Raw genomic sequence first — 14,362 nt, 5'->3', positions numbered from 1 at the left:
TCAGACTCTTTAAGCAATAGGAGTCACACCCCTTTACATTCTTGTTGACAGATGCATTTTTAGCAATACTAAGTTATTGGTTATTTTTTTTTTAGTTTTAGTTTAGATCATTCTAGGGGAAACAGTAGCGTGCTGCTAGAAATTAGATGAGTAAGAGTAAGAATAGCATTATTCTCCCCAGGGAGAGGCTCCTGCCTCAGCCACACCTATTAGTAAAGCCTGACAGATGTTTGGTCCCACCCACCCCCAAGCTGCGCATATTAACTAACAGGACCCAGGAGCCCTGCTTCCCATCCTTTTTGTCTTGAAGAATAGAACGAACCCCAAAGGTCCAATTTCCTGTTACCAAGCTCATTTTAAAGCCGGGGGCTAAGCTTGTAACTTCCTGCTCAAACCCAGTAAAGATATCCTTCCTGCAACGCACCCTGGAAGCTAAAAGAGGACACTGTTGAACACAGTATTTTTGACTAGAAGATGCTAGCAGCCTCCTGTGTCGGCTGCCTACCAAAAACATTTTTTTCCTCATTTTCATGCTCCTGTTTCTCATCCTAAATGATGCAAACCTTGTCTGACAATCTCATAGTAAAACCAAGTGGTATTTACCAAAAATTGGGTTTAAGTGAGATACGGGAAGATAGATGTAAAAGGGGAAAAAAGCCTGGGATTAAAGTGACAGATTGGAAAAAACACCTAACTGGGAGAAGGGAAATATGTATTGACAGAAAGACACATTAATTTGTTAGCCTGAATAGGCACTGCCAGTCTCCTCCTGTTTTTTGGCTATCATAGATTAACATGGCTTCCTTCCCACAAAATGCATTGGGGTCCATTTAAAACATTTAAATGCTGTTCAGTGTGGATGACCTGTTCTCTGTCATCCATGTTTCTTATCACAGCACTAGCAATCTCAAGGAGTAACACCTGTCAGTTCAGTTTCATTCAACCACATAACAATGCCACTATTAGAATCCAAGCAGAATTATTTTGTTCGTGGACTGTATATTGTCTCTGTCCAGAGTTCAAATTCAACCCAATCTCAATTCACCTTTTTGCAAAATGGAAAGCCACTCTCCCAGCTTGTTAGGAGGGATCAGCTCACTACTGTAAAGATGTCTAGGTTAAATTTCAGGTAAGCAATTTTATTGCTGTTTCAATGGTAAAGAAAGACACAGCATCTTATAGACTAAACTAAATGTTATTCTGTAATTTTATTCCTCAAGTGTTATCTGTGACCTGCACAACTTCATTTGTATTTCAACTTGTCTGAAATGGTATAAGGTCTCCTGCTTGAGCAGGGGGCTGGACTAGATGACCTCCAATATCCCTTCCAGCTCTATTCTGATTGATCTAACATAAATCCAAGCAGTTCAACAGGGCCATTTCAAGTTACGCGCTGGTGATTCTATCAGCCCCATTTTGGGAAAAAAATTGCATCCTTCTCTCTACCTGTATTGATGCAGCATCACTCAGTCATTGTTTCTCAGCCCTTTTCAACTTAATGGAGGGTGGTAAACAGAAAAATCTGGGTTTTCCCTGCCAGTGAGAGAGATGGGGACCTACAATAATGAATGGAATAATCCACCTGCCCTCTTCTGCTAACTCAAAGCAACTGTACAGCAAAGGTGTTCCCCCCCCCCAACGTTGCCTGCAAAAGCCCCACAGTCCTCCCAGCTCTAGCACACACCCCATCCTTCTGCTTGCAACTTGAAGAATCCCGTTTTCTCCCCATCTCTGGCTCACCAGCTCTCTGCTGCATTGCTAACCCTCTGGCTTTTCTCTCTACTTCCCTCTCCCGCACAAGGCAGGCGGCTCTTGCAGAAAAGAGAATCCACATCCATGTTAGACACCCCACCAGACACCCCCCTTTCTCAGCAAGCCCTATTTCCAAAGGGTGGGGTATACAATGCGGCAAGGAAAAGGGGGGGAAACACCCAGAGCAATTGCGACAAGGTCAATGTGGCTTTGTGTCAAAAGGGTCTGTTTCTCTTTTGCCTCAAGGATTTCTTGAAAGTGTTCATCTTGCCTCTTGAAAGGGAGAAATCTGGTCATTTTGCATCCACCCAGTCTGCCAGGCTTCCCTCTTGTACCCTCAAAGCCATTCAGATCTTGCCACCTGCCCTCTAATGGCTCCTAACATCACCATGCAAGGCACCGAGTTTTCCTCCATCTCAGATCTACACATTTCTTCCTTCCCATCCCTTCTTTCACCTTTCCACCCTCTCCTCCCACCTCATTCCTCCTCTTCACAGCCAGGGGATGAGCATTTGCAATAGTTTAGTGCAAGCCGAATGGGCGCGGAGGAGGCACTTCAACCTCTCCCCTAGGCTGCTGCCAGTTCCTATTGTTCAGTTGCAATGCTCCTGTCGGCAGATTCTCTCTAGCTTGTGGGGTGGGGCTGACGAAATGGGACCATCTACGCTAAGCAGAAACGGCGGGGAGGGGGGGACTTCGCAAAGGAAAAATGCTGGCATTTGCAAGTACACCGCGACATGCAACGCGTTCGGGAGGGAGCATCGCGTCCTTCTCCACTCTTGTCTCTTCTACGGGAGGGTAGGGGCGGCGGCAGCGTAGAGATGCAGGTTCTAGACCGAGGCACGTTGCAACAGGATGGATTCTGGCAGCCTCTTTCCCCATTCCCTGTATCTCAACTCCAAGTCTCTTTCCCGTCCCGCCCCCGCTCCAATGCGCCGAAGGTGTCGGCCGTTAGCTGCGCCTTGACGCCTGAAGATGCGCGTCGGTGAGTGAGACTGGAAAGCCCCCCCCCTCCAGCCCCCACTTCCGCGGGCAGCCGCCTCTCTGTCAAGGCAAGCCGAGGCGCTCCGATCCCGCAGAGAAAGCGCCTCACCTGCAGGATCCCGACGTGCGCAAGGCACAAGCGGTTGCCCGCCGGGGATGTGCGGACAGCCCAAGGCGAAGAAGGTGCACAAAATGACCCTTCGAAGCTCTGCGGAAATGCGCAGCTGGCTGGGGCAAGGTCTCCTTGGGCACCCCTCCCAAAGAGACCCTCCCCCAAAGATATCGGCTGTCTTTCTTCCCCTCCCCCTGAAAACACGCAGAGACGGGAGGAGAGACACACCCTAGTCCGAATTTCACGCCGCCTGATTAGGCGTCAAAGGGGGCCCTGCTGCTCGCGGCGTGGGGTGGGGTGGGGTGGGGGGTAGAGAGAGATGTCCTTTCTCTTTCCTTCCGGAGTGACCTCGACCACGATGGATGGAAAAGTGAATGGATGATTATCCGCATAATCATTCATCCTTTCCCACCCCCAGCACGGAAAGAAAAGCCTGCAGCTAGCCGACCCCGTCGCGTCGTGATAGAATGGAAGCACACACCATCAGTTCCACCAGCATCCGCACTCGCCCTTCCCAAACCACGCGACGCAGCCCGACTCAGGTGTGGGTGTGAATTCCCCAAGCACATCTGCGCCTTTCATCGCGGGTAGGGGATCACCGGGGGGGGGGGGGTTATGCTATACCTCTCAAAGCCCACCTCGCCTAAACACAAGGGAGGGGACGCGAATCTTTTCGCCCTTTCCGCCGCCTCCCCCCCCCCCGCCCCGATCTCGCTTTTCCTCGCCCTTCCAGGCCAAAGAGCCCCAGGGTGGGGTGAGACCCCCATCTACTCATCCCCGAAGGCATATACAGGAATGACGGAAACGCGAAATACCTACAGTGACCATGCTGGGGGAGCGCCGGGGTCCAGCCGGGCGGCGGCGGCTCCTCGGAGGACGTGGACTGCCGTACAATCGGGCTTCTTCGTCCTCCCCGGGTGGGGCGGGTCGGAACGGATTGGTCCCGCGTGCGGGAGGGGTCGCTCAGCCTTCTCGATCGATGGTGATCTGGACCCCCCCAGCTGCAGTGGCGCATACAAAAGGGGGGTCCGCCCGTGCGGAGGGGAAGAAAGAGAATAAAAATGGTTGCGCGGTAACGGAAAGAAACCCGCTCTTGACCAAACCAATTCCCTTCTTGGGGTAAAGGGAGGGGGGAGGGGAGGGAGGAGAGGAACGAAGGGAGGAAGGAATGAAGGAAGAAACCGAAGCGAAAGGGAAATCGCAGGCGTCAAAGCGGGATTTAGGAAAGCGTGACAAATATCTGGAAAGAAACAAACCGAAAAAAGAAAAAACGCGGGATGGAGGAGAAGAGAAGAAACAGATTTTGGTGGATTTTTAAAGGAAAAAAAATTAAAGGAAAAGGAATTGAGTAAAAAAACGAAGGAGGGACAGGCGCAGGCGACCGACCCGCGAAGGAGCACACAATGCTCCTTTAAACGCCCTTGACTATTTACACCCGGAGATATTGACGGGGGGGGAGGGGGATGGGCGGGTGCTCTTCCTCCCAGGCCCCCTCGAGGCCTGTCTTAGGCTCAGACAAGGCGCTAGTCCATGGGGGGCGCGGCAGCTGGGCTCGCTTCTTCGCTCCCCCCCAGCCTTTTTGTGCCCCCCCTCCAGCCTACCGGGCCAGAAGCTTTTATGAACCCCGCACTCATTGGTTGATGGATACAATCCATCGCGGAGCCGCGCCCCTCCCTGCTTCTTTAGAACCCTCCACCTCGCAGAGGAGAAGCCGACAGGGGAGGGTTAATGTTCGAGCCTAATGCTCGGGAGAGTTCTCCCCCCCCCCAGCCCACCATTGCCCTTCTTTCCCTTTTCTTCAGGTGCCCCTCATGTCTTTAGAGGAGAGCATTCGGGTGGGCGTTCGGAGCATTAACGTTGCGGGAAGGAGATAGAACCGAGCAAGACGCCATTTAGGGGAAGGCAAGGCGGGAGGGAGGATTTTGCCCCAGAAAGCGGGGTGTGGGGAGGGAGGGGGGATGAATGCGGGAGAAGGACTCCAATAGGGTCCCGGCAAGCCTGAAGGAGAAGCTGGAGCGCCACATTCAGACGCAGCAAGTGCGGCCATGAATTGCCCTTCGGCGTCCATTGCAAGAGCGGCAAGGATGCTCGGCACGGCAAGTGGGGCTGCAAAAGGAACGGGGCCGGGCCTGTCTGGAAAGCAGACCGAAGGCGAGTTTTTCAAGCCCATCTCCGCTCTTCCCCCGGCGGCATGGCGTTCTCGGGGAGACACAAAGGCCGCCCTCGCGGAGGGGTTCGCTCAGTTGCCCCAAGAGAGACCTCACGTGATGGGGGCGCCCTACGGCGATTTCCTCATTCTTTCCCCCCCCCCCTTTCCTTTCATTAAAGAGAACCGAGAAGCAAGGTAGCGATTCAGTTGTGAGCAAATGCTGCACCCATTCCAGGGATGAACAGGAACCTCAGTGTTAGATCTGGGCAACGAGAGACAGACTGCGGACACGACGTGACTTAACAGCTCTTTATTAGTAATAGTAGTGATCCAGCTTACTCTGTGGTCGGAGGGTTCCCCTTTTATAGGGATGAGGCACGCCCATTGACCAATCAGAGGAATACCTGTTTCCCGCTGTAGGAGCGGACCTGAGGGAAGACTTATCCCGATATATGCTAATATCTAACACCCCTCCCCTCCTAGATGGGACGTTGCGGTAGGTGACATAGTCCTTTAGGTAGGTGGGTGTTTGTCTTGCTCGGGAGGAACGTCGGAGTTCAGGTTGTGTTGAAGTACTTGCAGGATTGGTTTCCTGTTGGGTTGAAGTAGTTGCAGGATCGGGTGCTTTTTCTGTTTCTGGAGGTCTTGCGTTTTCGATGCTCTTTTCCCTGGTATCTTGTTCGGCTGCGATGACGGGGGTTTGCTCAGCGGCTGTGATGACGGGGGGTTGCTCAGCTGCGTGCGTGATGTCCTGTCCCCCGCTTAGCTCGCCGGTGTCGTCGTTTCCTGGGATGAAGTTTCCCTGCGGTTGTCTTTCTGTGGACAGGAAACTTTCGCCCTCATCCCTTAAGTTGGAGTGTGCTAGGCGACCTCGAAGCTGATCGATGTGCCTTCTCCAATTCCGCCCATCTTCAAGCTCTAACAAATACGATCGAGGGCCCATGATGCCAATGACCCTTGCCGGTATCCACAATGTCCCCCCTGTGTAATTTTGAGCATAAACAGTGTCTCCTTCTCTAAAAGATCTGACCTTACTTGTAGAGTCTGGGGGAGCCGAGGTAGAATAATTCGGGTGGAGCCTGTCCAGGTGAGATCGTAGGCGGCGACCCATTAGTAGTTCAGCGGGGCTTCTACCCGTCGTTGCGCTCGGGGTAATGTGTTGAATGAGGAGGTAATGGTCAATGCGTGTTTGCCAATCCCCCGGGCCCATCCTGGCGAGGGCCTCTTTCGCGAACCGCACCATTCTTTCTGCCTGACCATTGGACGCTGGATGGAATGGCGCGATGAGGGCGTGTCTGATTCCCAACCCTGCTAAAAATGTTTCGAACTGCATGGCCGTGAATTGGGGCCCGTTGTCCGATACTAACAGATCTGGTAGCCCATGGGTGGCGAAAAGCCGCCTAAGAACCTTTATAACTGCCTCTGCCGTGGTTGATGTCATTAGGACTACATCCAACCATTTAGAATAAGCATCTACAACTATGAGGAAGGTTTGACCCTGGAATGGCCCTGCAAAATCAATATGAATGCGTGACCAGGGTGCCTTGGGTTTCTCCCATTCTGTGGCGGGCGCTTCCGGGGGTGCTGGTCTCGACTCCTGGCATGGGTCGCAAGTGGCCACCCACTCCTCTATTTCTTTGTCCATATTGGGCCACCACACATAACTTCTCGCTAACGCTTTCATTCTCACGATCCCCGGATGCCCCATATGTAAAGCATTCAATACCTTTTTTCGTAGCGCAAAAGGAATAACAACTCGATCCCCCCACAACAAACATCCCTGTAACACGGAGAGTTCGTCCCGTTTAGACCAAAACATTTTGAATTCCGGGCCCACATTTCCCTTTGGCCACCCCCTCCATACCCAAGTTTGCACTTGTTTTATTAAATTGTCCTTCGAGGAGAACCTTGCAACGTCGTAAGAAGAAACCGGTCCCGAATCCAAACAGTCAATGAGCAATACCGGTACTTCTGGAGTGGGGTCTGGCAAAATGTCTGGTAATGGGCAACGGCTGAGCGCATCTGCGTGCCCTAGAGTGGAGCCCGGTCGATGAATTAACTTGTAAGAGTACGCAGCCAGGAAAACAGTCCACCTGGTCATACGTGGAGAAAGGGAGACCGGAGTGGGGCGATTTCCCGCCAAAAGTCCTAACAGCGGTTTGTGATCAGTAATGAGTTCAAAATCGCGGCCGTAGAGGTATTCATGGAAACGTTTCACACCTGCAACGGCAGCCAATGCTTCTCTGTCCATTTGGCTGTAGTTCCTTTCGGCCGATGAAAGAGTTCTGGAGTAGAAAGCAATGGGTGCTTCTTTCCCGTCGGGCATCCTGTGGCTGAGGACTGCTCCAACCCCGAACGGCGATGCGTCGCAGGTCAATACCAGCGGGAGGGTCTGACTGTATTGTACAAGTAGTGAGTCAGTGGTGAGCAGGCGCTTTACCCCGGCGAATGCTGCAGCTTCTGCTCGTCCCCATCTCCATGGTGCGTTCCTCTGGAGTAGACGGTGTAGTGGCTCAGCAACGGTCGCCTTCTGTCTCAGAAAAACGCTGTAGAAATTAAGTAGTCCGAGGAAGGCCTGCAACTCGGTTTGATTTCGTGGTGTGGGGGCGTCCTGGATCGCCTTAATTTTCTTTTCAGTGGGGTGAATTCCCTGACCATCAATTCTATAACCCAGGAATTCTACGCTAGGCACGTTAATTTGGCATTTTTCTTTTTTCAGGCGGAGACCCTTCTCTCTGATTCTGGCCAAAACCGATCTGACTCTTTTGTTTAGTTGCTCCTCGTTTGCAGCGGACACCAAGATATCGTCAAAATATGGGACGACTCCCGGTATCCCTTGCAACAGTCGTTCCATGACGCTCTGGAACAATCCTGGAGCAATACTTACGCCGAATTGTAGCCGGTTGCATTTAAACGCTCCTCTGTGCGTCACTATAGTCTGGGCCTCCGCTGTGGCGCTATCTACTGGCAGTTGCTGGTAAGCTTGTGCCATATCTAATTTAGCGAAAACTTTTCCTGGCCCCAATGAGTGCAATAGGTGCTGTACTACGGGCACCGGATATGCGCTCTGTTGTAGCGCGACATTAATTGTGCATTTATAGTCTGCGCACAAGCGGACTGATCCGTCTGACTTAACTGGGGTCACGATAGGTGTCTCCCAACGCGCGTGATCTACCGGCTCCAGGATTCCTTGTTCCACTAACTTATCTATCTCTTTATCTATTTTTGGGCGGAGTGCAAAAGGCACTCGTCTCGGTTTAAGCCGGATTGGCGCCACATTTGGATCTAAATTGAACGATATTGGTTTGCCCACATACTTACCAAGACCGGAGCTGAACACATCCTCGAACTCCTTAAAGATCTTTTCAGCGCTGCTGTTTCTCACGGCGTTGATTCCGGTGACTTCTAATCCCAGGGCTTCAAACCAATCAAGCCCCAGGAGGTTCTGCAATGGCGCGCTGGAGATGGTCACGGGCAGCTGGGCTTCGATGTCCTTAAACTGGATGTGGAATGTGCCTTGGCCCACGATGGGGACTTGGTTCCCCTGGTAGTCTCGTAGCAGGACGTCAGGAGCGCGCAGTTGGCTCTTTCTGAGGCTGGGAATGGCCTGTTTCATGGATGCCCATGAAATGATCGTCAGGGTTGATCCTGTGTCAACCTCCAGCTCGCAGGGTGAGCCCTCCAAGAGGACTGTGACTTTCAGCCTTTTGGGCCGCTTAGGGCGGACCTGATGTATCGTGGTGAGATACGTTCGCAACTCCTCTCTCTGGGTCAACTCTATCTCATCGTCTATATCCTGAAAATACTCTCGTTGAGCGTCTTGGTAGAACGCTCTTTCGGCTCTCTGTGTGAATTCTCTCTGGGGATACGCTCGCTCACTTTCTTGTGAGTAATCTCTCTGGGAATACGCTCGTTCAGCTCTTTGGGGAGTTTCTCTCTGGGTAAACACTTGTGGATTTTTCTCTGGGCGCCCTTTTTGATTTCGCCAAGCCCCTGGGTTGGGCTTCTGTTGGCGGTACATGGGTGGCTGCCGTGAGGCAGGGACTCCGCTCCGGCACACTCGTGCGATGTGCCCAAGTTTGTTGCAGTGCGAACAAACAACGTTCCTGAACCTGCAAGTAGACCTGGGGTGATTCCCTCCGCAGCTTGCGCAGGGCGGCAAACGGGATCCGGGTTTCCCCCCAGGCCTCCAGTGACTGCTCTGCATTAGGTGACTGTCCTCGAACTCGGGATCCACGTAGTCGGGGCTTGCGTCTTCGTAGTGGACTCTGGTTTGTCTCGGTGCTGGCTGGGTTTCGTTGACCCTTCGTTGTATGGTCACTGCTGATTTCTCCGCTGATTCCGACGCTCTTGCTTTGTTCAATGCTGACTGTAGGGTTAGATTCGGGTTGGCTAACAGTTTCTTTTGCAACGAAATGTCTCTTACCCCACAGATGAATTGCTCTAAGATATGCTCTTCCAAATCCCTGTATTCACAGTGGGCTGCTATTCTTCGTAGAGCTGCAACAAATTGGTTAATGGATTCTCCCGCCTTTTGAGTCCTCATGTTGAACTCTTTGCGGCTGACATGGCGGGACGGTTTTGGCGCGTAATGTGTTTCCAAGGCTTGTTTCAGCGTCGCCCATGGTACTGCTTGTATTGGAGTAGGCGCGGTGAGGTCTCTGGCCGTATTGAAGACTTCCTTTCCGCAGTAGCCGAGGAAGATATTTTTCTTTCTTGCATCGGTGATCCCCGTGTACTCATTTGCTTCGAGGAAACACTCGAAGCGAATCATGAAGGCTTCCCATTCGTCGGTTGCTGGGTCGAAAGGAGCGGGGGGAGCATGCATCGCCATCTTCTCAGTTTGAATTTGCCGCGCTGCGGTGATCTGAGATGGCTGCCGGAATTTCTGCCGAATTCCTGGGCTGGATCAAATCCGGAGATTCTTGAAGTAGCGTTCTTCGTCCTATCTGTCTCTCAATCCCATCCTCGTCGCCAATGTTAGATCTGGGCAACGAGAGACAGACTGCGGACACGACGTGACTTAACAGCTCTTTATTAGTAATAGTAGTGATCCAGCTTACTCTGTGGTCGGAGGGTTCCCCTTTTATAGGGATGAGGCACGCCCATTGACCAATCAGAGGAATACCTGTTTCCCGCTGTAGGAGCGGACCTGAGGGAAGACTTATCCCGATATATGCTAATATCTAACACTCAGGTACCCTTCCGATTGAATTGGATCTCACGGTTTTTAAGACAGGTTCTGCTGAGTGGCACAGCAAAGCTAGCCATCACATTCTTGCATTTTGATTCAACTACTAGGCTCTAACTATTTAAGAGCAAGGCATTGCTGCTTTATCACTGACCCAACCCTTCTGCTACCTTGTGGCATTATAATTCCCACTGAGGTTTACTTGCCTGAAGGGATTTTTATAGCCCTTCTTGGAGATTTGGGGATTCAACCAAAGGAGGAGTCCTTTCATGCAAGGTCCCATTCTGCTGCTTTCTGGAAAAATGGACACAGAAAAGAGCCATGTGGCCTTGCTTAGCTGGAGCATGTTCACTTTTTTTTTTTTTACAATATTGTCCCCTTTTCATTTGGCTTTAAAGGTAATGGTAACTGAATTGCAGAATGGTACTCTAGACATCTGGTGTCTCAGAAACCTGCAGGTAGACTGCTTTCAGGCCCTGTGTATTCCCAGTGCATTGCTTTTGCAATTGAAGTCATGTGCCAAGCATAAGAATGATTGTAGAATTGAAGTTAGATTTATTGAGAAATAGTTAATAACAAAACATATTTCAAACTGGCCAAAGGTTTTACTTAGTATAATCCTTTGAATTTCACTTAAAGTCATGTTGTGTTTAATCAAATTTGTTTCTAGGCAAGTGTAAGATTGTAGAGTAGCTTCAAATTTGTCTTTTCCTCCATCTCTTATCCTTTTTTCGTTTATAAAGGAGCTATTCTGGTTATAATCTGGAGCCCTTATAGTGCTATACCAATGCAACACAGAGAACTTGAGAATTTGTGTCAGATCTTTTATAGTAAGAGCTCCATTTCTTTAAGAAACAAGCTGTGCAGATTTCTTGTAGAGTCTAAAATAGAGTCCTCCAATTTAAGTTTGGCTCTTGATGACAATGCAACATATTCATGCTCTTTTTGTGACAACAGTATTGGTTTAGCAAACAGTCCTGGGTATTCCTTCATGGACTAACCAGGTCTATATTTGATTCCCCCCCCCCCCCAATTAGTCAACAAGATACTAGGATATTAAATATCTGAAGTCATGCCCTTATGGGCTTCAGTTTTTGTTATTGTTGTTATTTTGTTATTATGTAGTATACATTTATATAGTGGAACCTTTTCTTAGTTTAAATATCTTCTGAAATCTATTTTCATATAGATCTTTGAATCCTATTAATCCTATTAATCTCTCTTCCATAATTTAACCTGGTTCCAGGTGTATCCAGAAGATGCTTGCCATGATCACCAAATTGAACTGTGGGCTGAAAAATAGAAATCCACTACCTAAAGCTATAGAGGTCAGTGGGACTGGAGTGAATATAAGCCATTTTTGTTTTGATCTTATATTTTTTCCTGACTTCGAGCTGAAGATTTGCCTACTTTTTTTCTCCAGAATAAAAACTGCTCCACAGAAGAACAGACTTACTTTGATTCAAAGCATCTGACTTGTCACACATTTCCCCATATATTAGGAGTGGGACTAATCTGAGCAGTATTTTACAGAAAAACAAATAGACCATTGCTAAATCTGAAGTACCAGTCAAATGACACATACACAAACCCGCTCTGCTACTTCTAAGATATATCTGAAATTCTTCCACAGAAGTACTCCATGCAACAAGATTTTACTACTGCTCCTGATAGTAGTGAATATTTTTTTTCAGCTGAATGACTTTAGTGACTGGCTATCATTTATATAGCCCTTCTTAAGCACTTTTTGCAGTCATCATTTCCATGTTTCCATATTCTATAAGACAATATTTCTGTTTCCCCTTTACAAACAGAGTAATGGAGCTGAAAAGAGAGATCTGCAGAGGCCAAGCATATGATTCAGCTGCTGAATTATGATGGACCTGTCCAGTTATATGGGCAAGTCCATCAAGACCTGTCCAGTTATATGGACAGGTCCATCAAGACCTGTCCATATAACTGCTATAACATGCTAATTCATACTGTTTTCTTTAAGATTATTTAGTTTAGTCTCACCAAGAGATTGTTAAATTGAGATTGAAGGCTCAATGCAGCAGCAGCAAAAGACACTTATTCTGCCTTGGTAGTCCTTATAATAATGGAAGAAGCCATGAACAAACATTCCCTCTGTCATATCTTCCAACCTCAGAATAATCCTTTCCTATTAGCAGGTCCAAATACTTTGCATGTTCTCACACAAACACACCTCTTGCCAAACTGAGATTAGAACCCAGGAGTGCTGTTCTACCAGCAACAATGCCTCTGTTCTCTGGAGACATTTTGTTTTCAGGTGTTCTCTCTCCCTCCCCTGCTTCTAGAAAGTCTCATTAGAGGTGCATTTGCTTGCTTTTTTTACTCCCTCCCACCTTGCTATGAAACACTGAGCAGCCTGTTTACGAGGAATACTTCCCATGGTTTTCAGAAAACTAACATCCATTTCTCCCTTTGGCTTCCCTGTGGAGCATTTCTCCACTGAGATCAAGAGAGCTCACCCCCTCCCCCCATCCTGATTCCTCAATACCTACCTGTCCCATCAACCTCTATGCAAAGTAGCCAGTGAAAAGGACCCCCCCCCCATCTCTCAGGGATTTCCATCCATCTGATACCCCACATCTGAGTTTCTACCCACTAGGAGGAACAACGCTCAGCATTCTGAAACAGACACCACTTCTGGTTGCCTCTGAGGACTGATCTCTTTCACCCCAGTGTCTCCTGGTCACTGGCCCTGGTTTCAAGTGGGTGGGAACGTGAGGGAAAAAAATATTGGTTTAAGGAATGCTAGGCATGGCCCCTACCTCATTTGCACACAGGAAATATCGGTCTGGATCTTGTGGACATCTGCTCATTTTCAGTAATGTTTCCATTTCTAATGGGGAAAGAAAGAGAGAGAAGAGAGGAGTGGAGAGGATCACGGTTAGTCCCAGGGGAGAGAGAAAGAGAGAGAAACGCATGCATAACTAGGTAACGGTTTGGTATCCACGTCCGGTGAATTACAGCTACACTGGGCCTATTCCGCAGGGAAGATCTGCAAGCCACACAGATTACACTGCAGAGGAGAGGAACCAAAACTGATTGCAGCCACCCAATCAGTCCTGTTCAGGGAATTACTCCCACATCTCCTCAAAGTGGGAATTTAAAGCAGGACCTCATCCTCTGAGAGGGAGCTCCAAGAGGAAATGGATTGTCAACAAACCTAGACCATCCACCAAGTCATCACAGCCAGCCAGGCTGGAGAAAATCCCTTTCAGCACACGATGACAGTATTTGCCAAGATGCAGCTGCTCCTGGAGTGAGGACTTGGAAGTCATTTGAACAACCTGAACAACTCAGGAGCAGGAAAGAATTTCACAGTCGGAGTGCATTCATTTTGATCTGAAGGGCTGGGAGTAATGAAGTATGTGAGTGGGAAGGGAATGGCATATTTCCTGCAGCCAAAACAAGCCTTCCACAGTGGACTGTCCAACCATAGTATGATAATTTATGAAGCCAATGAGAAATTCACGAATAGCTGCAGTTTCTTTAATGTAGCCAATGCTTTGCATGTTGAAGGCCTCAGTTCTAATCTCTAGCCTAGCCACCAACCAGGATCTCAGGTAAGGGGTTTAGGAAGAAACCCCTGGGGGTTTCCTTTCTAGAAACCTCAGGGAAACACACAAAACTCTGTGGCTATATGATGGTTCGGTACCCAACATAGAAGGCAATCAAATTAAACAACATCATACATTCTCAGTGATTTTTGAATTTGGACCCAATCCGATTCATCCCAAATATCTCCCAGAACTTAGGTATACCAGAGGAAAAGAGGTTTGCTTTTGGAATTGAATGTTGCTCCCATACTTCCCTCCAGCAGGGGGAGGACTTCTCTTCCTGAATGATCATGCAAAGCTTTATTCCAGCCTCTTAACTTTCCTTCTCAGAATAAAAAAAACGAGCAAACGTCCTCTTAGAATACCCACTAAATAAACTATTCCCATTTATGTAGCCATAGAAATGTTTATAATAGGAAATTGGTATTTGGGCTGGCTGCTCCTTTCTCTTTTGCTTTTTATGGGAAAAGAGAGGAAGAGGCCAGGTTGGAGATAACACTTCCAGTTTACCAGAGGTTTTTGCCCTTGCAGTAGCTCTTGCTTTTTGCTATTGGAAAACTATTTCCCAAATTGGACAACTGGATTTG

The 14,362-nt window shown here is 48.9% G+C and overlaps 1 protein-coding gene across 10 annotated transcripts in view; it reads right to left on the bottom strand.

Moving 5' to 3' along the window:
* ELAVL3 (ELAV like RNA binding protein 3) overlaps positions 1-13,974 on the bottom strand; it is a 121,314-nt gene extending 107,340 nt beyond the window's left edge. For 5 of the 10 annotated variants that reach the window (XM_081937016.1, XM_081937019.1, XM_081937020.1 and 2 more), the window contains exons 1-2: positions 13,382-13,533; positions 12,984-13,054 (exon numbers count right to left, since the gene is read on the bottom strand). In XM_081937016.1, coding sequence (XP_081793142.1) covers positions 12,984-13,054; positions 13,382-13,496 — 186 coding nt within the window. In that variant the 5' untranslated portion in view covers positions 13,497-13,533. Of the gene's footprint in view, positions 1-2,845; positions 2,943-3,667; positions 4,427-12,983; positions 13,055-13,381; positions 13,534-13,910 lie in introns of those variants that run through there. The other 5 variants (XM_081937022.1, XM_081937023.1, XM_081937024.1 and 2 more) reach the window with 5 other exon arrangements.
* Positions 13,975-14,362: the final 388 nt, after the last annotated feature.

The sequence above is a fragment of the Natrix helvetica genome (assembly GCF_964273705.1).
Source record: "Natrix helvetica genome assembly, chromosome: 1".
Lineage (NCBI taxonomy): Eukaryota > Metazoa > Chordata > Lepidosauria > Squamata > Natricidae > Natrix > Natrix helvetica.
This window is presented reverse-complemented; position numbering and strand designations above follow the sequence as displayed.